A 25,026-nucleotide genomic window follows, 5' to 3' on the forward strand; every position below is an offset into this window, starting at 1 on the left:
AAGCCAGCGAAAACTAAACCGATAGTTTTTATATTAAAATGCTTCTCCATACTAGTAACAGTTTGAAGTCACTAAAAACTAAGTATTTACCTTGTAGAAGGAAACACACAGAAATGAACTGACAAACAGAAAAAAACAAATTATGAAAAATGCTAATCACCTAAATGGATCCATGTCTACCCTTTGTGTCTACTTCATACGTTCTACCCACCCGCCCCACTCCGAAAAAGGTTCAGGTTATTACGTCCCAAAGCAATGTATTCTTTTTTTTTTTTTTTTTTTTTTTTTTTGCGGTACGTTGGCCTCTCACTGTTGTGGTCTCTCCCGTTGCGGCGCACAGGCTCCGGATGCGCAGGCTCAGAGGCCATGGCTCACGGGCCCAGCCCCTCTGCGGCATGTGGGATCCTCCCAGTCCAGGGCACGAACCCATGTCCCCTGCATCGGCAGGCGGGCTCTCAACCACTGCGCCACCAGGGAAGCCCCCAGGGTTCTTTTTTTGATATTGAGCTTCATGTGCTGCTTGTATATTTTGGAGATGAATCCTTTGTCAGTTGCTTTGTTTGCAAATATTTTCTCCCATTCTGAGGATTGTCTTTTTGTCTTGTTTATGGTTTCCTTTGCTGTGTAAAAGCTTTGAAGTTTCATTAGGTCCCATTTGAGGGCACGAACCCATGTCCCCTGCATCGGCAGGCGGACTCTCAACCACTGCGCCACCAGGGAAGCCTCAAAGCAATGATGTATTCTTGAATTACTTTTAGAGAGACAAACTGCTCTGTAGTGTATAAGTTACTTAGGTCTACACATTCTAGGGTGAGGCACTTCCATTGTCCTTGCTCTCAAATTTGGAAATCTGCTCAGGTTCAGTCTCTTTTTAAAACCATTCCAAATAAACATAATTAGAATTTGGGATCCCTAGATTCAAAGACAGTACAGGTTATATGACACCTCCTTTTTTTTTTGGATTAAATAAAAGCCACATGATTCTGCGTGGCTAAACACTAAATCTGAATTATTCGTGTCTGGCATTGAGTAAACATATTTTTAAGTTCATTCTGCTGGACTTCATTAACTACTTCAGGTTCTGCAAGGCTCTTCTGAACCTTTGCCACTGCAAAGTTTATCCCCTGGGTTAATCCAGCTTGGGTAATGTTAGCAACCTGGACCATGCAACTTCAAATCTTTGCAAAGGGAGAGACTGCTCTGCTGCTACAGCTCTCTGAAGGAGAAGGAGTTACGTGAAGCCTTCTCTCAAGTTCAAGTGTGCCAGATTCGGAGCCAGGGGTCTTTTGAGATACAGCTGAATGCACTGGTTCAACTGACAAAAGATGTGGGCTTGCTGCAGAAAGAGACACATCTAATTGAGATGGTCGAGAAGGTACCTGTTCCGTTGATTCAAAGTGAATTTCTTCGTTAGAAACTCGATTGGTCATTTGATTTCCTTCCTCAGTAGCCTGCTGAGAAACAGACCTGGTTTCTGACAGCTGGGTCATTTTGTTTTGTGCATCTTGAACAAATCTGTGGCAATAAATATCCACAGGCTAGGCAAAGCCAGTCAATGTTGTGTATGTTGTCAGCAGAAGGACTTTTCTTCAAAGAAGACGCATAGCCTTTTCCAAGCCCACTTTCATGAGCAAGGGTAACCTCTGAAGGAACATGAATGCTAATATCAGTGCTGCTAATAGACTGGGGTGGACTGCCTAATCGAGGTATTGAAGCAATAATACCACAACTAGGAAGCACATAGTCTACTGGCCCTGCATTCTCTAAAGAGTTTGCTAGCTGCCTGTCTTCATCAGACTTGGAATTTGTAAGGAATTCATCAGAGTGGTATGAGTCATTATCTGAACACATTTCCCCATCTGACTCTGCCTGGGCTTCATTATCCATCACACTAGTGTTTTCCATGGTTTCAAGACTACTATCTGATCTCTAGAGTTTGGTTTTAGAAAGTTAACTTTCATTTCAGGTTTTGTAAAGTTTCCTAGCTTTCGTAGAATGCCAGTATTTACATTGGATTTGGTCTGTTTCACTTTTTGATTTAGAGATGAAAATTTGCTCATTAAAAAATTTTCCCCTGGGCCAAAGAGCCTTGGTTCTGAGATCAGATGCCAATGATGTCTTCATGAGGTTTACTGCTCTTCCTCTCAAGCTTTTTCTCTATTGTAGGTACATCTAATCCCATGGCTTCCTTGGTGATCTGTAGCATCTCTGCAATGCACTGAAGGGTATCTTTTCTATCCTCTTCTGGATTGAGCATTACAGCTCTCAGGGTGTGGAAACAGCCACTTGCTTGTTTATATCTGTAGTGCAGTCGCACGCAGCAGAACTCTTCCTTACCAAAAAGAGTGGGTTCAGGACCTATTTCAATTTTTTCCAGGTCTTCTAGACTTAGTCGTTGATACTGGTTTACTTTTGTCAACTTCATCATCATAATAGGCCACGTAGTAGGCAGAGTTGGAAAGCAGTAACAGCACATCCACGTCTCTGTGAGCAGCATCAATGAGGGTGCACCTCTTAAAACTGTCGCTCGAGCCAAGCCAGAAAAATTACATCATGACACGTATTTTAATATGAAATAAATTCTAAACCTACTAATTAGTGTTACTTTTTCTTAGCTTCTATTCTGACACAAATATTTACATTAGTCAGACATGATCTCAGTCAAAAGCATTACATCCAGGGCTTCCCTTCCCTGGTGGCGCAGTGGTTGGGAGTCCGCCTGCCGATGCAGGGGACACGGGTTCGTGCCCCAGTCCGGGAAGATCCCACATGCCGCGGAGCTGCTGGGCCCGTGAGCCATGGCCGCTGAGCCTGCGCGTCCGGAGCCTGTGCCCCGCAACTGGAGAGGCCACAACAGTGAGAGGCCCGCGTACCGCAAAAAAAAAAAAAAAAAAAAAAAAGCATTATGCCTAGAACAAAAAGCACTTGGCACCTTAACAGGCAATGGAGAAAAATGTCAGCCCTCCCCGCGCCCGCATTTTTACCGAAGTGTAAGCTGCAGTAAATACTTAATTTCCCTCCCCTCTTAAACAGAAAAAAAAAAAAAAAAAAAAAAAAAACCAACCCAAAAAACAAAAAACCCACACTTTTTCTTTTTAAACACGGACAAGAAAACCCCTTTCAGTGCTTACCGGCCCCCCACGCCTGCAGCTTGGAAGCTAGGGCTGCGCTGCTCGTTTTTCTCTTCCCGCCAGTCAGGCATCCCCTCCTTCCACACGATGAACACGAACCCCGCCAGCACCACATGCAGGCCCACCACCGCGACAATGGTTGCGCAAAAGCCACTGTCATCAGGGGACATTAACAGGTGGCTTTGGAAAAGCAGTAATTTTCAGGAAAAATACAACCCCACGGGAACTTTAACCAGAAGTCCTGCAAAAAGGAGAAAAATCTTGAAAAGTCTTCGCCAGGCGGCCGCCTTCAGGCTTGGGCTCGGCAGCGTTGCCGGCTGCATCGCCCGGGGCCGTCGCCTGCCGCTGGGCTGTCGGAGGAGGCCGGTGGGAGCGCGGCACCTCGTCAGTCCGTCGGTCCGTCCACGAGTGGAAGCTCAGTTAGAGCTGCCTGCACCAGAGCTAACACCTGCAGCGACTGCCTATTTTGTTTTTTACGATTCCACATATGAGTGTAATTATACAGTATTTGCCTTGCTCTGTCTGACACTATCTGATTTTGGTATCAGGGTGATGCTGACCTCGTGGATTGAGTGCAGAAGGGCACCTTCTTCTGCAATTTTTTGGAATAGTTTGAGAAGGATAGGTGTTAACTTTTCTCTAAATGTTTGGTAGAATTCACCTGTGAAGCCATCTGGTTTTGGCATTTGTTTGTTGGGAGTTTTTTTTTTTTGTTACTGATTCAATTTCATTACTGGTCTGTTCGTATTTTCTGTTTCTTCCTGGTTCAGTATTGGGAGATTGTACATTTCTTCTAGGTTTTTCATTTTATTGCTGTGTAGTTGTTTGTAGTAATCTTTTATGATCCGTTATGTTTCTGTAGTGTCAGTTGTAACTTCTCCTTTTTCATTTCTGATTTTATTGATTTGGGCCCTCTCTCTTTTCTTCTGGATGAGTCTGGCTAAAGATTTGTCAGTTTTGTTTATCTCTTCAGGAACTAGATCTTTGTTTCTTTGACCTTTTCTATTGTTTTTTTAGTCTCTTTCATTTATTTCTGCTCTGTTCTTTATGATTTCTTTCTATCTAATTAATAACTTTGGGTTTTGTTTATTCTCCTTCTTTTAGTTCCTTTAGATATAAGGCTAGGTTGTTTACTTGAGATTTTTCCTGTTTCCTAACGTAGGTTTGCATGGCTATAAACTTCCCTTTTAGAACTGCTTTTTCATTTGTCTCCAGGTATTTTTAAAATTTTTTTATTTTTTTTAATTTTGGCTGTGTTGGGTCTTCGTGGCTGCACGCAGGCTTTCTCTAGTTGAGGCGAGCAGGGGCTACTCTTTGTTGCCGTGTGCGTGCTTCTCATTGCGGTGGCTTCTCTGGTTGTGGAGCACGGGCTCTAGGCACACGGGCTTCAGTAGTTGTGGCACACAGGCGCCGTAGTTGTGGCTCGTGGGCTCCAGAGCTCAGGCTCAACAGTTGTGGTGCACAGGCTTAGTTGCTCTACGGCATGTGGGATCTTCCTGGACCGGGGCTCAAACCTGTGTCCCCTGCAATGGCAGGCAGATTCTTAACCATGGCACCACCAAGGAAGTCCCTCCAGGTATTATTTGATTTCCTCTTTGATTTCATCAGTGATCCATTAGTTGTTTAGCAGCAGATTATTTAGCCTCCACATGTTTGTATTTTTTTGCAATTTTTTTTTCTTACAGTTGATTTCTAGTCTCACAGCATTGTGGTTGGAAAAGGTGCTTGATATTTCCGTTTTCTTATACTTACTGTGATTTGTTTTGTGGCCTGGCATGTGATCTATCCTGGAGCATGTTCCATGTGCACTTGAAAAGCAGCAGTAGGTGCTGCTGCTTTTGGATGGAATGTTCTATATACATCTATTAAGTTCATCTTGCCAACACATGTGTCCTCATGGTAGAATGACTCCCCCAAATGGCTGCAGTTAGTGTCTGTCCCAATGTGATCTCCCATTGCCTCCTTTCTCTCCAGGAGGCTATCCAAGATCAGCAGGGAGGTCTGGACCCAGGCTCCTTTCAAATTACTGCTTCTGCCTTGGATCCCAAAGCATGTGAGATTTTGTGTGTGCCCTTTAAGAGTAGAGTCTCTATTTCCTAAAAGGGTGTCCCAAAAGTAAACCCTGCTGGCCTTCAAAGCTGAACATTCTGAGGGTTTGTCTTCCTGGTGCAGGAGCCCTGGGCTGAGAAGCCCAGTGCAGGGCTCAGATCCCTCACTCTTTGGAGAAAAACTCTGCAATTGTAATTATTCTCCTATTTGTAAATCGTCCACTGGTGGGTACAGGTATTAATTATACCACATCTCTGCCCCTCCTACCTGTCTCACTGTGGTTCCTTCTTTACATTTTTAGTTGTAGAAGATTTTTTCTGCTAGTCTGCTGGTTCTTCTCATCAATAGCTGCTCTGTAGATAATCTAGTTGTAATTTTGGTGTCCCTGTGGGAGGAGGTGAGCTCAGGATCTACCTACTCTGACATCTTGGCCACTCCCTGATAGCTGATTTCTTTTTTAGCACTGAATAATATGCTATTGTCTAGATGTACCACAGTTTATCCATTCATCTACTGAAGGACATCTTGTTTGATTCCAAGATTTGGCAATTATGAATAAAGCTGCTATAAACATCCATGTGCAGATTTTTGTGTGGCCATAAATCTTTACTTCATTTGGGTAAATACCAAGGAGCACAATCATCATTTGGTAAGAATATGTCTTGTAAGAATGTGCCAATATTCTTCCAAAGTGGCTGTATCATTTTGCATTCTCACCAGCAATGAATGAGTTCCTGTTGCTCCACATTCTCACCACCATTTGGTGTTTTCAGTGTCCTGGATTTTGGCCATCCCAGTAGGTCTGTAGTGATACCTCACTTTTATTTGCACTTCCCTGATGACATATGATATGGAGCGTCTTTTCATATGGTTATTTGCCACCTGTATATCTTCTTTGGTGAAGACTGTATATTTTTTATGTTAATTTTATATCCTGCTACTTTGTTAAATTCTCTTACTACTTTAAGTGGGTTTTTTTTTTCATTTATTTCCATTTATTCTTTTAGTTTTCCATAAGATGCTGGCTCTTGGTGTATATATTCAAACGTAAGAGTAGAAGACTTTACAATTCCATGTGTGAAGGTGCTAAGGAAAGGAGGCTCAGCAATTGTGCACTGCATTGTAGGGTAATCTCACAGGAACCTTTCTTTGGGGACTCTAGATTCAGTATCATTAGGTCTTTTCTTTGGGGAGTCAAATTTTTAAGAAACGGCTTTTAAAATCTACTGCCTAGAGGGTAAATCTTGGTTGCCAGCATTCTTTAAGCTAGGTTAGAGGAGTCTGGGAATGTGAACTTTTAGTATAAAACTTCACTGTACATAAAGCTTTGCTAAATCCCTCTCTTTTTAGTATAGGACCCTGGCTTAACAATGTCTAGTTTCTTTTCAGTAGAGATCCTATTTTATCCTCCTCACATAATAATCCTCTAGTCAGGAGCAGATCCCAGCTTTGCAGGGTCTGAAACTCATGAAATTTGGGGGCTTTGAGACAGAGAATAAAAAATAACTTAGTTTAAAAAATTAAAACCAACCAAAAAATGACCATTTGAACACATTTCTTGGGCCTCTCCCAGGGCCTTGGAAGGGACCCATGCCAATGCTAGGCTCTGAACCTAAAGATTACTTAATTTCATGGTAAATCTAAACTAGCCTCCAATCTTCCTTGAGGTAGGGGGAGAGGAAATTGCTTAGTAGTATAAAATTAGGGGGGATTTGATTTAAATTGCAAACAAACTTTGAAGCAAAAAGACTTTCACTCCAAGTCCTAGAGGTACCTGCTACCATCAATTTCTAAGCCTTTTTAGGGGGAGTTGTGTTGTAAAGGATTGCTTCTTTGCTTTCTGCTTTCCTGTTTTCAACATTCTTGTGTTTGCCAAATTAGTTTTTGTTTCTCTATCAGCTTTCCAATGTCCAAAATGTTGATGCTGGGTCCTTTACATTCTTGCTGTTCTTGTTAGTTTATGCCGCTTGAAAAAAAAAAAAAAAGCCTTTCTTGTCATTTTACTGAGTTTCAGAAAGGGGCAGAAGTTAAGGTGTGCTATACCTGCCATTCTTAACACAAAATCAGAATATGCCATATCACACTCCAAAATTGCCCCCCAAAATGGCTGGAGGACTTTACACTCTTAGCAGCACAGCATGAAAATATCCACTTATCTTACCCTTGCCAACACTCCATATCCTCCACATTTCTCAATCTGGTTAAACTATCTCATTGCTTAAATTTGCATTTCCCTGATTACTAGTGAGGTTCAGGATAATTTTATGTTTATTGGCCTTTTGTGTTTCCTCTTCTATGAATAACCTGTTTATATAATTTACCCATTTTTCTAATAGGTAGTGAAGGGTATCAGAACATGCCACCCCAAAATATATCACTGTGGCATGCTGATTAAGCTGAAGGCAATTGAGAAAAAGCAAATACAGGAAAGGCTCTCTGACTTCCCCCTTACAACCCAAAGCAGGGCATAAAATTTCCCTTGAGAAAGATGCCCTCCCTGTACCAGGACGAGGAGAACATTCTTATCACTGGAGATGGGGATCCAACATCAAGATTAACCTGTATAAAAAAGTCTATTAAAATAACCCTGGGACTTCCCTGGTGGCACAGTGGATAAGAATCTGCCTGCCAATGCAGGGGACACGGGTTTGATCCCTGGTCCAGGAAAATCCAACATGCTGTGGAGTAACTAAGCCCGTGCACCACATCTACTGAGCCTGCACTCTAGAGCCTGCGAGCCACAACTACTGAGCCCACGTGCCACAACTACTGAAGCCCGCATACCTAGAGCCTGTGCTCTGCAATGAGAATCCACCGCAAGGAGAAGCCCTAGCACTGCAACGAAGAGTAGCCCCCGCTTGCCACAACTAGAGAAAGCCCGCGAGCAGCAGAGACCTGACACAGCCAAAAATTTAAAAAAAAAAAAAAAAAAAAAGTTGTATTTCATTAGTTTCCACAATTTTGCAACGAAGAGTAGCCCCCGCTTGCCACAACTAGAGAAAGCCCGCGAGCAGCAGAGACCTGACACAGCCAAAAATTAAAAAAAAAAAAAAAAAAAAAGTTGTATTTCATTAGTTTCCACAATTTATCAACCCTAGCTCAAGCCCCTTTTTCCTGTCTCATCATTCTCCAGTTTGTCATTCTTTGCTAAAATGGTATACATGCGCTCAAACCTATCCATTCCTTTGGGTTTATATTTCATATATATTAACCTCTGTGTACATGTAAAAATATTAACGTCAAAAAAAATTTGTATGCTTTGCTCCTGTTAATCTCTTTTTTAAGTTTAATTCTCAGGCCCAGCCTAAGAACCTAAGAGGGTAAAGGAAAGGTCTTTCCTCCCATACATTAGTTTACTTTTTTCTTGTTGATTTGTAGGCATTCTTTGTATTTGTTTTAAAATTTTTTTCTGTTACACAAGTTAGGAATATTTTTAAATTTCTCTCCCTCTTTAACTTTCATTATGACATCTGAGTTCTAAGACTTTTTTTTTTTTTTTTTTTTTGTGGTATGCGGGCCTCCCTCTGCTGTGGCCTCTCCCGTTGCGGAGGACAGGCTCCGGACGCGCAGGCCCAGCGGCCATGGCTCACGGGCCCAGCCGCTCCGCGGCATGTGGGATCCTCCCAGACCGGGGCGCGAACCCGGTTCCGCTGCATCGGCAGGCGGACGCGCAACCGCTGCGCCACCAGGGAAGCCCTCTAAGACATTTTAAATTTTGATATAGTTTTGCTTTTTGTTTCTATATAGAAAAGATCTTCCCTATCCTAATGTCTTAAACATGATTAAAATTTTCTTTCAATACACATGTGATTCTGCTTTTTACATTTGGATGTTTAATCCATTTGGAATTTATTTTTATGATGGCAGGGGCCTTTTTTCCCACACCAACAATTGAAATATATATTAAATAGTCCCTCTTTTATCCATTTATTTGAAATGCTATATTTATTAACTATTTAAGGCTTATACAGGTATTATTCAGTTTCTGGGTTCTCTATTCTTGCCTAGGGATTTACATCTTATTTATTACAAGCTTTTCAAAACTGCACTTCATATAGAAAATAACCTTGCAAGACATTAAATGGAAATTTGCTAACATTATAAAAAATACCAACTATAGATTGAAATAAAATGTCCACTTTAATAGTTATTACATAAATGCTTACTTACAGTTATCTGAAAATTATAAGAGGACAATTTGTGCATGTCACATTCATATTACTATCCATATAAGAACAACGACACATAATCATTTATTCAACTATATCAGGATAACACACAAAGTTTTGTTTGTTTTAGACTTCTCAGTTAAAAGGAAACACCAAATAAGGAAACTGAATTTCCAAAAATTAAGTTATCAACAAAATGAATAATAAAAATTATTTCTAAATGTCTTAGGTTTTGACAACTTTGAATTATACTTACATAATATTATTTCCCCAAACCATAAATTACAACAAGGGTCACTGTCAGGGTGAAAATATATATTTTTAAAGCTTCTTTAAAATATGCTATTATGCTTTAACATCACTTGATTTATTCTTGGCACATGTGGCATCTTGAAAAGTAAAAATACACTTTGCCAGTTTTATGTTATTGTGCAGGTATAAGAGAAAGAGCTCAGCTTGGGAGGCAGACAGACCTGTGTTCAGTTACCAGCTTTGTCCAAAGTTGTGTAAGGCTGGTCAATTACTTCTTGGCACTGGGGCCAGGATTAAATTAAATAATGCCTATTTTAAAATGCATAGCGTGGGCACTAAATGAATGATACATCCTTTCCCTAATTTACCCACATTGAAGCAATAGCAAAATATCACAGTCTTATGTTTTGGTACAATTTGAAAAACTAGGAAAAAAAACTGGGAAATTTAAAAATAAAATCAATGTGCTTTGAAAAAAATCATACTTTTAAGAAATAAGGAAAGCCTTCATCAGGTTTAAATATTTTTCAATAAAACTTAGTGCCTACTGTAAGCTGATTTTTTTTAAAAGTCCTAAAATATGATAAAATGGTCAATGGTTAAGGACTTTTGGTTTTCTCTTGTGCTATTGATATAAAAATAATGGCTATATTTAAGGCTCATTAAGTGATATAGTTTGTAGTTGCCCTGAACCAAATCTATGTTCTTGATGTTGCACTATCAATTAAAACGGACCTACTGCCTTGAATGACTGTCACAGAGAAATTCCCATGATATTCTTCATTTCAACAACCATGGCTTCCTTGCTGATTTTAAGTAAGGGTTCATTTTGTGGCATGTGGCAGTACAGCTTGTCTGTCTTAAGGATGATTCTTATATACACAATCACAGACCCATCTTTCTCATGCTAAATGCTTGGTGTTTAGAAGATCTAAGACACCGGAAAAAAATTGACACAAGGAATAGCCTACTCTAGACAGCAATACTTCCATCCCTATTCTTAGCACTGAGGATGCAGAAACAACCCCATTCTTGTTTTCTACCCTCACCACCCAACAAATCATCCTTCCAAATCTGACTCAAAAACTCCTCCTCCAGGAACCTTTCCCTAACCAAACTTCACACTCCTCCATTTATGTCCCTGACACTCATGTGTAATTTGTATTAACTTCAACCTGCATATACTATTATTCAAGTTTTGTTTGTCTTCTACTTCCAGCTAGGATATAGTCTCTGACTTTTTAAGCTTCCACAGTGTTTAGCACAATGTATGCATGTATGTATGTGACTGTGTGTATGCATGTGGGGTGTGTGTGTGTGTTGAATGAATAAAAGGCTAAAGAACCTGAGTGGGGTGTAGGGTAGGAAAAGTTTCATATTTTTTCAGAAATCAAAATTGCTGGACCTTCCTAATACTAAAAAATCTGATTTCCAAAGCTATCTGAGTTTGGTTTTGGCTATGTCAATAATAAAAAGGCAGTGAAAAAACTGTTTAAAAAACCCTCATGAAATATTCCAAAAGGCTTTTCAATAAATTATTAAGAGTACCAAACTAAAACATTTTACTAAATAGTGGGATAATCTTTCCTATATCTTTATAAATGTAGACTTCTTTTCATTCAAGACAAAGAATACTGAACAGGAATAGGTGTTGTGAATCAGGATAAAAAAGGCAATTCACTCTAAGTCAATATCTAATGCACATTTTGCAATTAATTTGAAAAACCTTCTGTGGCAAATATGTATGTTATGTTAAGTAAAAGAATGGTTTATATTAGGATGTTGTTTGGTACTATAAAATATGACACATATACTAAAGCTGCTATTTAAAAAGAAAAATTCTGTTTATTATAGCTGTTATTACTAAAATAGGATATAATTTTAAAATTACTCTTAATGTGTATATTTTCAAATTTGCCTGACAGTGTCCTTTTGGGAAATCTGACAATTTATAGTTAGATTACAGACATTTGAATTTCACTTTTACAATTGAAAGTATTACACTTACATAATAACAAACAACAATATATAGTAGTTTTTCTTTACTGAAGCACTCTGCAATTTATATTTAAAGCTTTGCAATAAAACAAAATTCATTGTACTTTTTGTACGTAAAATTACATAACACATAATGTACACTATAATTACATTAAGAATAAATAAAATGAAGCATAAAAATTCTGTACCATAACAATGGATTGTTTTAGCTGTCATTCTAAATGTTAGTTTAAGTTTTGAGTTCTAATGTACTTTAAACCCAAAAACCTTTATCCTCAAATAATATATTAAAAATATCAAGTTCGGAGTATAAACATAAAACTCTTTATGCTCTTTTTTCTAGGTCATCTAGGAAATAAAATGAGAGAAATGAGACGCAAGGATAGTTCTTTCTCTTACTGCAAAATGCCTCCTTGCTTCCCTATATACCTCTATATCATTTCTAGAACAAATATTACAGAATGATGGCAAATTACAAGCTTTGGCAAATTATAATCTTATTTAAGTGGTTTCTTATTTGGAAAAAAGAAAAAAATTTAAACTCAGAAATTCCGTTTTTGGCTTATTCATTCTCAACCTTTTTTTCTCTAATACGTAATAGTAGTAAAAAAGCACTTCTTAAAATGCTCACTATTTTAAACAACACAGAATTAATTGGATTAATTTATAGAATTAAATACTAGGGCGAGGTCCTAGAATTTGTTACACGTAGGGCTAAACTTGCAAGAGATCGCATGGCAAAAGTAGAAACTTTGTGACATATCCCAGCTTTTGAAATATAGTTAGAAGCCAATCGAAAAAGCCTTTCAGCACCAAAGGTATTGAAGTGCCCAGGAAGCACCTTCTCTACCAGACCTCTGTCCACTAATTCTATCAGACGTTCACAGGTTCCAACATAGTCACTTATCCTGCTGTATGGGAGCCAGTCAATCAGTGATCCATCATACACGACATCTCCACTGAAGAGAATCTTTCGGTCTTTGTCATGTAAGCAAATACTGCCCCTAGAATGACCAGGCATGTGCATAACAGTGAGCTGTCTGTCACCAAGGTTGATCACATCCCCTAAAAATGGAAACAGAATTTACAGATAAACATGTTATATATTTGACTTCAATCACTTAAAGAATAGAAGAACACACGGTTTCAAAGATGTTGGGAAGGATGAACTTATTTTACTTTTATTTTAAAAATACCTACTTCTCATTGATGATTTAAAATAAGTTGCCTATATTTCACTTCTGTTGTTTGCTAGACCAGTGTTTGCCAAAGTAAACAGTGAAACACAATTTCTGCTGGTTGTTATAATATATAAAAGAAAAGAAGAAAAGATTCTGTGGTCAAATAATTTTGAAAACTCTTCCTTCAAAGAAAATTAAGCAGCTTTCTTTTCTGCAAGATATGCTAATGTATATTTAATATGCTAATATACATTGTGGATATACACAAGGGAGATATGGCTGTATAGCTTCTCAATTTTATTTGACCAAAAACCTCATTTTTCAGAATATCCATTGTACTAGTATCTGGTGACACAATTCATGAATGGTGCTCTAGTGAACAGTATTATATTTTTGCCCTGTTTTGTCACTCTATGGAAATTAAGACCTGAGGAATCGGTACAAATGATGATGCTCTGGCTACTGGTATTGCTGTAATAAATTGTTCTTAGTCTCTGACCCAGGAACCTCATGTCTTCTGTCAGAATCCATGAAACTGGCAGGCTAACTTACTAACCTGCAAGTATGGTAAAATCTCACACTCTTCCCAGTTATTTGACAGTGGGGAGGAAACTGAGCTATATGAATACAAATTGCTCTTTTACTGGATTTAAATCAGTACTAACTTAGGTAAATCATAAAAAGTTAAAATATTCATATTGTTATCTCTAGTGCAAACATACACATATACAGAAAAAAATCAAAGAAATATAGCTAAAATTAATAGTGAAATTAAAATGGTGTAATAATCAGGAATTATTAAAAATAAAAGAAGAAAATAAAGGAAAAACAAAGACATAAACAAGAAATGAGACATAGAAAACAGATAACAAAATGGCAGACCTAAATACAACCATATCAATAATTATATTAAATATGAAAGGGATAAACACTTTAATCAAAGGCAGAGATTGTCAGACTAAATTAAAAAGTGAGATATGTATGCAGTCTACAAGAGAGGAACTATAAAATCAAAGACAAAAATAGTTTGAAAAATTATACCATATAAATATTAACCATAAGGGCTTCTCCGGTGGTGCAGTGGTTAAGAATCCGCCTTAACTTAATGCAGGGGACACGGGTTCGAGCCCTGGTCCGGGAAGATCCCACATGCCATGGAGCAACTAAGCCCATGTGCCACAACTACTGAGCCCACACACCACAACTACTGAAGCCCACGCGCCTAGAGCGCCCGTGCTCTGCAACAAGAGAAGACACCACAATGAAGAAATGCACCGCAACTAAGAGTAGCCCCTGCTAGCCACAACTAGAGAAAACCCGCGTGCAGCAATGAAGACCCAGAGCAGCCAAAAATAAATAAATTAAATAAATTTTAAAAATATATATTAACAATAAGAGAACTAGAGTGGTGGCAATACTGTCAGACAAAATGGATTTTTATATAAGAATATTACTAGAGGAAAGAGGCACATTTTATGAGGCTATACATTAGATCAATACATGAAAAAAAATTCTAAATGCATATGTACCTAAAATAGAGACTAAAAATTCTTCAAATAAAAACTGACATAATTAAAATAAGAATAAACAGTTCAACAACTGTGCTTAGAGATTTGAATAGTCCTCTCTGAATAATTCATAATACAAGTAGATTGAAAATCAGTAAGGATACAGAAGACCTGAACAACACTATCAACCAGCTTGACCTAACTGACATATATAAAATAGTTTACACCAAAACAGTGAAGTACACATTCTTTTCAGTTGCACATGAAAAAGGTATTTTGTTATATTTGTACACTGAAAACTACAGAAACACTTTCAAGAGAAATTAAAGAGGATCTAAGCAAAAGGAAAAACATGCCATATCCGTTGATTGGAAGACTCAAAGCTGTTAGGATGGTAATTATATCCAGTTTTTCCTATAACTGCACTGTCTAATAGTACTTTCTAAGATAATGGAAATGTTCTGTATCAACACTGTCCAATATGGTAGCCACCAGCTACGTGTGGCTAATGGTACTTGAAATAAAGCTAGGGCAACAAGGAACTAAATTTTTAATTTTAATCAATCTTAATTAATTTAAATTTGTATTACATAGCTACATGTGGCTAGTGACTACTTTAATGGTCAGTGTAGATCTATAGATTCAAGAATCTCAATCAAAACCTTGACATGCTTTTTTACAGAAATTGAAAATCTGGCTCTGAAATTTATATTAAAATGCAAATGACCTAGAATAGCCAAAACAATTTTGAAATAGAGGTATAAAGTTGGAGGACTTAATCTAATTTCAAGAGTTATAACAAAGTTGCAATAATCAGGAGAGTGTGGTGCTGGCTAAATGATAGACATAATCATTGAAAGAGACTAGAGTCCAGAAGAAAACACTCACATATATGGTCAGTGGAATTTTGACAAAAGTATCAACTAAGATAATTCACTGGGTAAAAGGACAGTCTCCTCAACAAATTAGAGTGGAATACTTTGGATATATATATATATGCAAATAAACAATAAGCACCTCTCAACCCTTACTTCACAATATTAACAAAAATTAACTCAAAATGGGTCATAATCCTAAACGTGAGAGCTTCCAGCAAAAAAAAAAAAAAAAAAAGAAGAAAATCTTTGTGACCTTGTGCTAGTCATAGAGCTCTTAGATATGACACAAAAAGCATAAAACATAAGGAAAAATGACTAATTGGACTTCATCCAAGTTATAAACGTCCTTGCTTAAAAAGATACCATTAAGAAAATGAAAAGGCAGGCCACACACTGGGAGAAAATACTTGCAAAATGTATATCTGATAAAGGACTTGAATTCAGAATATATAAGAACACTTACAACTCAATAAGAAAACAATTTTTCAATTTTTTAAAAAGAGAAAAGATTTTGATAGACTCTTAAACAAAGAAGATATTTGAATAGCAAATAAGTACCTGAAAAGATGCTCAATGTCATTAGTCATTAGGGAAATGCACATTAAACCTCAATGAAATACCACTACATACCCACTAGAATGGCTAAAATCAAAAGGACTGACAGAATCAAGCATTGACAGAGATGTGGAGAAACTGGATCTCTTACACACTGCACTTGGGAATGTAAAATGGTATAGCACTTTGGAAAACAGTTTGGCACCTTCTTAAACATTTAACATACATTTACCATACAACCCAGGAATTCCATTTCTAGCTATCTACCAAGGAAATGAAAGCATGCATCCACACAAAGGCTTATATGCAAATTTTCATGCTGCATTATTCATAACAATTTCAAACTAGAAAGTTCACATTTCCTTCAACAGGTGAATATATAAAATGTGTTATATCCATAAATGAGTGATTTCTCAGCAATAGAAAGGAATTATTAATAGATAAAACAACATGGATGCATCTCCAAAACAGTATGCCAAATGAAAGAAGACACAAAATATATTATATGATTACATTTGTAGAAAATTTTCAGAAAAACAAAACTATACTGACACAAAACAGATCAGTGGGGCCCGGGATGGGAGTAGGGGTTGTTCTGGTCTTGCCTTGAATCCCAAAATTACATTAAAATGGAATCAGGTACTCCCAAAGTTCCCCACATTCTAGTCATAAGGGGCCAGACTCCTTCACAGGATAATTGTTCCAGATTTGAAGTGCTCCTGGGGATCACAAACCACTGCCATTTCCTGTATGATTGGCAAGTAAGGTAAAGGAAATTATAGCTAAGTTGATTTAATAATAGAGCTGTTGGAGACAGATTGTTTAATAAAAGTACAGAAAGGAAAGGAATGAAGGAAGCTCGATGCTAAAAAAGGAGCTCTAGAGAATTACCGATGGAGGGGTAGAGTCTTATGGGTTTTTGATATTCAAGGCAAGGAGATACTCAAAATACTTAGCAACAGATAAGACATAAGCACCCACCTATCAAAATGGATACCAACTATAAGCAATTGATAAGGCCGTAGTGACTGAATATTACTAGATCTGCCATTACCCTATGGCTTTATAAATGCCTCCCTTATGCTTATAATGCTCACATACAATTTCATCAAGACCACTCTTATAAGAACCAAAACTGCCTATGAAATATATCATATGTATATCATATATAAATATATATATATAAATATATATACACACACTATCCTTCCAAGCCCTCACGCTAACCCAGTTGTTACCAGATTCCAACCATACTAGACTTCTCTTGGCTTCTCAAATACCCCTTCCCATCTTGGCATCCCCAATTTTTAATTTTTATTTCATTTTAAATCAACAAACTAGATGTACATATTTCAGATAAAATACTTCAGAAGGGCTTAAAATATTCTTTGCCCCATCCTGGCTCTATCTCCAATTCTGCTCCCAAGAGGCAACAACTTTTAACAATTTTAGCAACTTCTTCTGGTAGTTGCCTCTACTAGATATAGTTATGTAAATAATATTTATACTCCATTTCTTGTTTTCCCAATTAGATATACTATACTGATTTCGTTCATGTATTACCATTTCTTGGTTTTTAAATTTTAGATGTTGTCCATTGACTGCCATTATGAAATATAAGGATTTTTAGTAGCTCTTTTTACTCCTCTCTGTCCACCTACCATCAGCACACATATATAAATTTCTCATCCTTTCACTCCTCAAGAGTAATGATTCAACTGCTTACATCTGGAACACTCTGTGCCTGAGGTTCTATCATTGTCAGTGTCATCCTTTGCCATCATCCTGAGGCTTCCTTTCAATTTTCTCTTGCATTAGATCTCCTGTTTCCTTTACTCCATATCTTCCTCTGGGTTTACTCCCTTATTTTGAAGGGAGTAAACAGGATAAAGGTATATCTTAGTATCTTCCTAAGTAATAGCATGTGGGATTTTTTGAGAACTTGATTGATAGTGGAATGGATGTTAGAATTCTAAGTTGGAAATCAGTTTTAGTCAGATAAAGCACAGCTCTTCTTTTCTAGCTCCAAAGCCATTATGATCTAGATGATCTTTTTTTCTTTAAATTTGGAAGCCCGTAGACTCTTCTTTGATCCCAGTGTTCTGAAATTTTATAATAAAGTGCCTTGGGTTGGATGTGTTTTCATCCATTATGCAGGGAACTCCGTGGGCTCTTTCACTCTGGAAATTTACATCCCTTAATCATGAGATATTTTCTTGAATTTTCTCTACTATGTTTCTTTTCCTCTACTTTCTCTATTTGCTCTATCTGTGCTCCTATTATTCCAATGTCAGATTTTTCACACTGGTCCTTTACTGGTTCTCTCCTACTTTTCATTTTGCCTATTTGTTCCTTTTGTATGTTTTTCAACTTTATCTTCCAGATATTCTACTAAATAATTTCTGACATTTTAAATTCCAAGAGTTATTTTATGAGTGTGAATATTGTTCTGTCTGCTGCTTTTTTTTTTTTTTTTTTTTTTTTTTTTTTTTTTGTGGTATGCGGGCCTCCCTCTGTTGTGGCCTCTCCCGTTGCGGAGCACAGGCTCCGGACGCGCAGGCTCAGCGGCCATGGCTCACGGGCCCAGCCGCTCCGCGGCATGTGGGATCCTCCCAGACCGGGGCGCGAACCCGGCTCCCCTGCATCGGCAGGCGGACGCGCAACCACTGCGCCACCAGGGACGCCCCTCTGCTGCTTATTTTTAAGGCATCCTGTTGTCTCTCAGATATCTTGAATGCAATAGATTCTGTTATCCTCTGATGATATTAATGATTGCCCTCTCCTCTCAAGTTGCTTTACGCTGTTTTAGTATTTGATTTCATGTGAGAGGATTTTCTCAGATTTTTTATAATGCTTGGTTGTCTGTTTAAGAGTGGGGGGACAATGAAAAAGTTGTTTGAAGCACATGCATGGGGCCTGGTGACCTAGGCTTCACTGTAGAAAGTTCAAGCCAAGGATTACTTAGGAATCAGCATCTTAGTCTTTCCTCTAGGGCTGGGCAGATTTTCCAGATAAGATTCTTCTAGTTTCCTACTTGGGTGGGGGAGCGGTAAAGGCCTGGCTCTCATTCTTCTGGGAAACTAATAAAGAACATATATATTACCTATCTATCTATCTATTCTTTATTTGTATATATACATACACATACATTTATCCCTCCTATTTTCCATCTGAACTCCTGAGCTCATTAGTACTTGGCATCCCTCAATCAGGAAACCCCTTTGCTTGCGACTTCCCTGGTGGTCCAGTGGTTAAGACTCCTCGCTTCCACTGCAGGATGGGTTCGATCCCTGGTGGGGGAACTAAGATCTCATATGCTGCGTGGCGCAGCCAAAAAAGAAACCCCTTTACTTTATTCTCCCCAGAGAACAAACTAACTCTGGGGAGAGGAGCATTCACTTAGGGAGGAGAGTTCAGAGTTTTAACAGCTTCTTAAATGGCTTTCAACCAATTCTACTTATTTTAGTTTTCTTCCCTTTGCCCCCACTAAGGTACCAGCTACTGCTAATTCCTGAGCCTTTTAAGTCTCCTCCAGTGCAAACTGGACTGGCTCTCAATTTTCTATTGCTGGCATAGGATAAAACTGCTAACTCAGTCATCACATTTACTCTCCAGCATCCAAAACAGAACCTCAGTCAATGTGGATTTATACATAAAACAAATAGACAAACCATGGTGCATTTACTGTAATCTTAGTGGGATTTTGAGAGGGAGTCAAATTAGATGCGTTCGTTCAATCTGCTACCTTTCTGGAATCTATTTTTTGTTTTTAACCTCCCCAAATGATTTTTAAGTTTACCTGAAACAACTGTTCTAATATCTTGATGACTCTAGGAAAATTGTTTAAACATGTACAATAGGGGCGAAAATGCCTGCCTATTGTGAAAAACAGGCAGAATGATGTGGGTCCATTCAAGAAGAATGTGCTGTATCAGTTTAGGGTTTATTGCTATCTTCTTATAGGAAGATATGATTTCACTATTAGTAGGGAGAGTTGTTTTTCCATCAAAGATGATGCACTGGATGATGATCTCTCCTTGTCTTCCTTGTCCCTCATACACAAGTCAGCTTTTGGGTTAGCGATACACTGCACAGATTTATGCTTCTCCATGACAGGTGGTCATCAATACACTAAATTAAATGTAATAAGCTAATTAATTCAGCCTCCTTATTTTCTAACCAAAACAATGAAGACTTCATGCTGTTAGGTGTGTATGGTTCATGTGTACATAACTGTGTATGAGTTTTTAATATAAATATTTTCTATCTCCTTCCAGGCACCTGGATTATGATAATATCAAGTTAGCAGGCCACACCATTCAGAAGAGACAGGAAATTAATATTCCTGAGAAAAGAGGATATTAGATACTACTTGAGAGGGTGAGACATCCAGCTCCTGATGAAAAACAATTTTTAATTTAACACAGTATTACCACCTTCAAAGTTTTTAGTAAATATTAACCTTTCATTTCACACTTTCAAAGGCTTAAAGCACCACACAGGTAGCTTGCAGGTCCCTTGCAACTCCAAAATCCTGTAATTCCAGCATCAACTGGGATTTAGGAAATCTGGTTTCCAGTCCAAGCTCTTTTCCTAACTGTGTGACTTCAGGTATGATATTCAAGCCTGTGTAGATTTTTCATCTATAAAACAATAATTCCTATCATTCTTTCATCATTGATTTCCTATTTCTAGCACAGAAGCAAAAGTAAATAAATCAAAAGTCATTTATTCATTTAGACAATTTAAATATATTTTAAACACTAATGTAAACTTTTTTGGGGGGGGGGGCTGGGTGTTAATTTAGTCTGAATACCCATCAACTGCATGGAAATCCTACCTCTAAGAGTATCAATTCCATGAAGAAATACAGTAATTAAAAGTACCTTTAAAGTAAATTTAGTTTTCTTTCATCTCAAATTGTCAGGTAATATAAGACTCCCACCTAAACCATTGTTTTTTTTAATCTTTAGATTTAAAATTTTAATAAAAATACTGTTTAAGTGGGGTGTGAGGTACAGAATCCTGCTTTCTATTTCTTATGCCTCAAGTGATCAAGATCTCATCTGTAAGATAAACTCATTTTTGTAAAGTACTTCATAATTTGTCATACTGGTTGGTCATAAAAGTGAGACACTGTACTGCAGCAACTGGATTTTTCTGCCTCTTAGAGGAACGGTTTAATAAATTAATTTGGCAAATAAAATAGTTTCAAGATAGAAAGGAAAGAGGGTTTCACCTCCTACTCAGAATTACCATAATATATTTATGGGGTAGGATTTATGTGTGATCTGCATGCTTTGATCTACTGTGCCTGGGTTGCAATCCTAGCTTTGGTCTATATCTTGCTCTGTGGACTCTAGACAAGCCATTTAATTGGGGGTCAGTAGCCTCACTTCAAATGTGTTGTGAGGATAAAATCAACAGAAGCATTCTAAAAAGAAAAAAGAAATTAATATACAAATATCACTGCTGTGACCAACTGGCTCAATTATTTAAGTAACTGTGTGAGGTTGGAAGGGCTGGAACCCTACACTATTTTATTCCATTAGTTTCTTTCTGAACCCCATCCTGTTTTTCACAGAGCCAAAGAGGCCCAAGGTTATCTAAGTATTAATCCACATACTTCACCATTACAGGAAATAGCCTCCTTATTAATCTTTCTCAGGCCTTGCTTTCAACCAGAACAGAGAGCTGTCATAACATAAGACTCAGACATATTCTACTTTTTATGTTCACAATCAAGCTTTTTCTCTTGTGAGGCAACATCAAGAACAGAAACCTATCTGAAAGATAAAGATGCATGAGCAGATTTGAACCACTGCTCTCTAACGGCTTTCTAAGCCTACAGGTGGGAATTGTTCATACCCGGCAGATGAAGTCAGCAGTTCTCAAAAGCATAGAACATGACATGCACTCTCCATAAGGCATCATTCCTTAAGAGTCTTTTCGCTAGAAAAGTGCCTGGAAATGTCAGACTTGTGTTCGGGAAAAGAATGGGAATCCTAGTCAGAAGTCTCTATAGCGTTACTACATACCATACCTTACACAGGAAACTGACTAGGGGGTGGGGCCGGCTTTCAGTCGAGTACTCAGCATTACTACAAGGTGACGGAGCTTGTCTCTGGTAGGGAAGGCTGCAATGGCCTTCCAAAGACTCTATGGTCGAGTGGGCTTTTGACTCAGGGAAGGGAGAAACAGAAGTAGTGTTTCTGCGATGTGACACCTTACAGCCAAGCAGGTCTGCAACAAGCATCCCTCGGACAGTTTCTCCCCAGTCCCTTCCCTTAATGAGAGAACGCGCGCCCGTGAGGGACCATTACCATCCTGCAGGATGAGGGTGGGCTGCACCGCTTGCACTCGGAACTGCCTGGCCCTCCAGCCCGGGCTCGGCGCCCGCACCACCTCACTGTCGGAGAGCCAGGTCACGGTCTCAAAGTTGTCCCCGCGAGCCAGCGCCTCGGCCTCGGCGTGGTGCACCGCCACCCGGTCGAACTGGTAGAGGCCGCCGGAGTGGTCGAAGTGCACGTGGGTGGCCACAGCCAGCAGTGGCCGGCACGCCGCATCCTCTTTGGCCCTGCGGTCCTGCAAGAGGCCGGAGGAGTACAGGTACTCCGGAAGGCTGCGCAGCCCCAGGCCTGTGTCGATCACCACGTCCTGCTCGGAGCCGCGAACCAGCCAGATGTTGGCGCGGTTGCCAGACTCATAGAAGCGTTCCTGAATCCAGAAGACGCCGTCGCCCAGGGACTTGTGGGCGTACCACTCGAGCGCAGACATGCTGGGCAAGGATGCGGCCAGGCGGAGTGGGTGTGGGCGTGTGTGCCTCCCGCAGGCTGTTCAGACTCGGGCGCTGCAGCTGTATGGAGCGGTCTGCCCGCAGCCAGGGAGAAAGCGCAGAGCAAGGAGGGGGCGGGGGATGCGGATGGGGTTGGGGGGAGAACCAGGAGTAGGAAAGACGCGCAGAGGCTCTGCCTGGAGCGTCCGCCCGCACCCTCCTGCCAGGTCCGCAGAGAGCAGGAGCTGCTCTCCTCGCACCGGGGCGCTGGAACAATCGCAGCCTCACTGGCCGTAGCACAAGGGAGCGTTAACGCAGGGGCCAATGCAGTAGACGAGAGATCCAGAAAGTGGTAACTCTTCCCACCTCTGGGGGTCTGACGGCAGAGGCCGAGAGCTAAGCGTGGGAGGGAGCAGGTCAGCCCACCCAACCGCGCGTTACGATGCGCACTTCCAGCTGGCGCAGAAAGAGTCAGGCCAAGCGGGTTGGACGACTACGGCGCCCGCCAAGGGCTAAAAAGCTCTTTGCCAGGAGGGCGGGGCCTCGCTAGGGAGTGGGTGGGGCTAATTGGTTGGGTTTGAACGCGGCTCTGAGGCCGCGTGGAGGGCGGAGCGCGCTTCTCCAGAGGTGGAACCAGCACTGGAGCGTCGGAACGTTCCGTCCGCACCCCTTCCTTGCCGGCCGGCACTTCGGTTGCACAGTTTTCCAAGCCTCGAGACTTAGTGAGCAGGTAACAGAGGAGGCAATTGAGGGCTTGGGAGGAGTTGGAGAGGGTAAGTGGGAAGTTAAAGGGGCACGTGGAGAAGGTGGGGGAAGTCAAGAGTGGAGATTCATTAAAGCGCCTCTGGATTAAGGGGCATTGGGAGATAGCTTTACTTCCCCTTCTAATCCCTTCACAATCGTTTAAAATTGTCGTTTCCAATTTTTACCTAGTCTCCACTTCCTAGGACTGTTTGCAGTGAGAATGGAATTTATACTCTTACTGATGTTAGATTTCCAATTCCGATGGTATGATTGGTTCAAACACGAGTCATTGCCGCAGACTTGCAGCTAAGGACAGACTATTCAGTATGTTTGCTTAACTGTTAGCACTTTACCCTGTATCATGGGGGAGAGGTGTTGTTGATAAGATTTTTCCTCTCTTCTAAAAAATTAAATTATATATTCCTTCCCCTACCCTCCTTTGTTTTGCATTGTTTGTCCAGTCTTGGAAGAGAGCAAAGAAAGTTGGGAGAAAGGCTCAACTAAGGAAAGGTGGAGGCAGCCGCACCTTGAGAGGACGGGAAAAGTGGATAATGCCTGGGCGTGGCCCCAACAGCCACAGAAATCACCCCCACTATTAACACCGGGTTCCTGTCCTCATCCCGCATCTCCCCGCTGTTGAAACATCCATTTAGGCTTGAGAACTTGACTAACCTCCTTGCTCAGCCAGGAAAAATTATAATTTTTGCCATGAGACAGCATTATAAAAGATAATTAGGAAAACACTTATTGTGGCAGCTGCTACTAATCCTTCCTAGAGGGAGAGGTGTATTCTCCTCCCCTACAATCCTTAAGTCTTTGATGAGGATGTAGCCTTTCTGAATATTTGCCTAACCTAGTTAGAATTTATCCAGACACTCTGTTCAGGGTTATTCTTATGTGCAAGTCCCAAGCTAAAAGATGTGTAAAAAACAGAACTGTATTTAAAAAAAAAAAAGTCATGATCTGGGTTCTCAAGAATTTGAAGGAAGATAATAACTGTACACAAATGTTTGCAGTGTAAAGCAAATGAGATATGTACCCCAGAGGAAGTAAAAACTAGATGCTATGAGAATATGCATGGAAGGGATTGTTGAGTGGCATTTGAGCTGGCCTTAAAAGACCACTGTTAGGATGTTCTCAGCAGGGAAGTACAGAACTCTCTGCAGTTTTATTTTTCCTCTAGGCAAAGGGAGGTGAATTGGAGTAATATCCTTACTAGGCCATGAGCTCAGCAATAATTCTCCCAATTTTTATTGGACTTTTGCCAGGCTCTGGTTGGTAATGGGGCAGGAAAAGGTGAATAAGTCTTCAAATGAAGAGGCCTTCACACTTACAGAATCTTCTGCTGTATTACACTTTCCCCTCTACATCCTTCCCTAGTTCTCAGCCTGGCTTCTTCCTTCTCTTTGTCAGGTTTGTGCTCAAATATTACAAAATACAGGAGGACTTACTCAACCATTCTTTCCATAATAGCACCCGTATTTCCTGCCTTTTTTTTTTCTCGCACTAATCACTACCTGGCACTCTATAAAGTATATTTTTTTCCATTTCCCATAGTAGACTATGAGCGCTACGAAACCAGGGATTTTGTTTTGTTCACTATTATAGTCTCATTATGTAGAAGGTGGTTTGACACAGAGGGTGCTTAACAAATACTAGAAGGATGGATAATTGAAGAAATTATTGGGGAGATAGACAAGAACTGGCAATTACAACATGATTTTTAAAAGGGTAATAAAAGCAGTGTAGTACTTGGGAAACAGAAAAGAGATAGGCCTACCTCCAC

General features: G+C 39.6%; 2 protein-coding genes and 1 pseudogene across 3 annotated transcripts in view; 1 reads left to right on the plus strand and 2 right to left on the minus strand.

Moving 5' to 3' along the window:
* Nucleotides 1-998: 998 nt before the first annotated feature.
* Nucleotides 999-3,202, minus strand: LOC102985445 (phosphatidylinositide phosphatase SAC2-like; annotated as a pseudogene).
* Nucleotides 3,203-9,326: 6,124 nt separating this feature from the next.
* MBLAC2 (metallo-beta-lactamase domain containing 2) lies at nucleotides 9,327-22,910 on the minus strand. The gene is made up of 2 exons (XM_007113301.3): nucleotides 22,045-22,910; nucleotides 9,327-12,664 (listed from the first exon to the last, which is right to left on the minus strand). Exons 1-2 carry the CDS (start codon nucleotides 22,496-22,498, stop codon nucleotides 12,279-12,281), a joined length of 840 nt encoding a protein of 279 aa, XP_007113363.1. The 5' UTR covers nucleotides 22,499-22,910; the 3' UTR covers nucleotides 9,327-12,278.
* A 217-nt stretch (nucleotides 22,911-23,127) lies between these two features.
* Nucleotides 23,128-25,026, plus strand: part of POLR3G (RNA polymerase III subunit G) — a 47,102-nt gene continuing 45,203 nt past the window's right edge. For both annotated transcript variants that reach the window (XM_024125631.2, XM_024125650.2), the window contains exon 1: nucleotides 23,128-23,226. The gene's annotated coding sequence lies outside the window, so the exon portion shown is untranslated. The remainder of the gene's footprint in view (nucleotides 23,227-25,026) is intronic.

This window comes from Physeter macrocephalus, chromosome 8, assembly GCF_002837175.3.
Source record: "Physeter macrocephalus isolate SW-GA chromosome 8, ASM283717v5, whole genome shotgun sequence".
In the NCBI taxonomy this organism is placed as follows: Eukaryota; Metazoa; Chordata; class Mammalia; order Artiodactyla; family Physeteridae; genus Physeter; species Physeter macrocephalus.

Coding starts and splice junctions, on each gene's coding strand:
- MBLAC2 (XM_007113301.3), bottom strand. CDS start 22,498: ATGTCTGCGCTCGAGTGGTACGCCCACAAGTCCCTGGGCGACGGCGTC. Junction 12,665..22,044: donor CACCCTCATCCTGCAGGATG/GTAATGGTCCCT, acceptor TTCCATTTTTAG/GGGATGTGATCAACCTTGGT.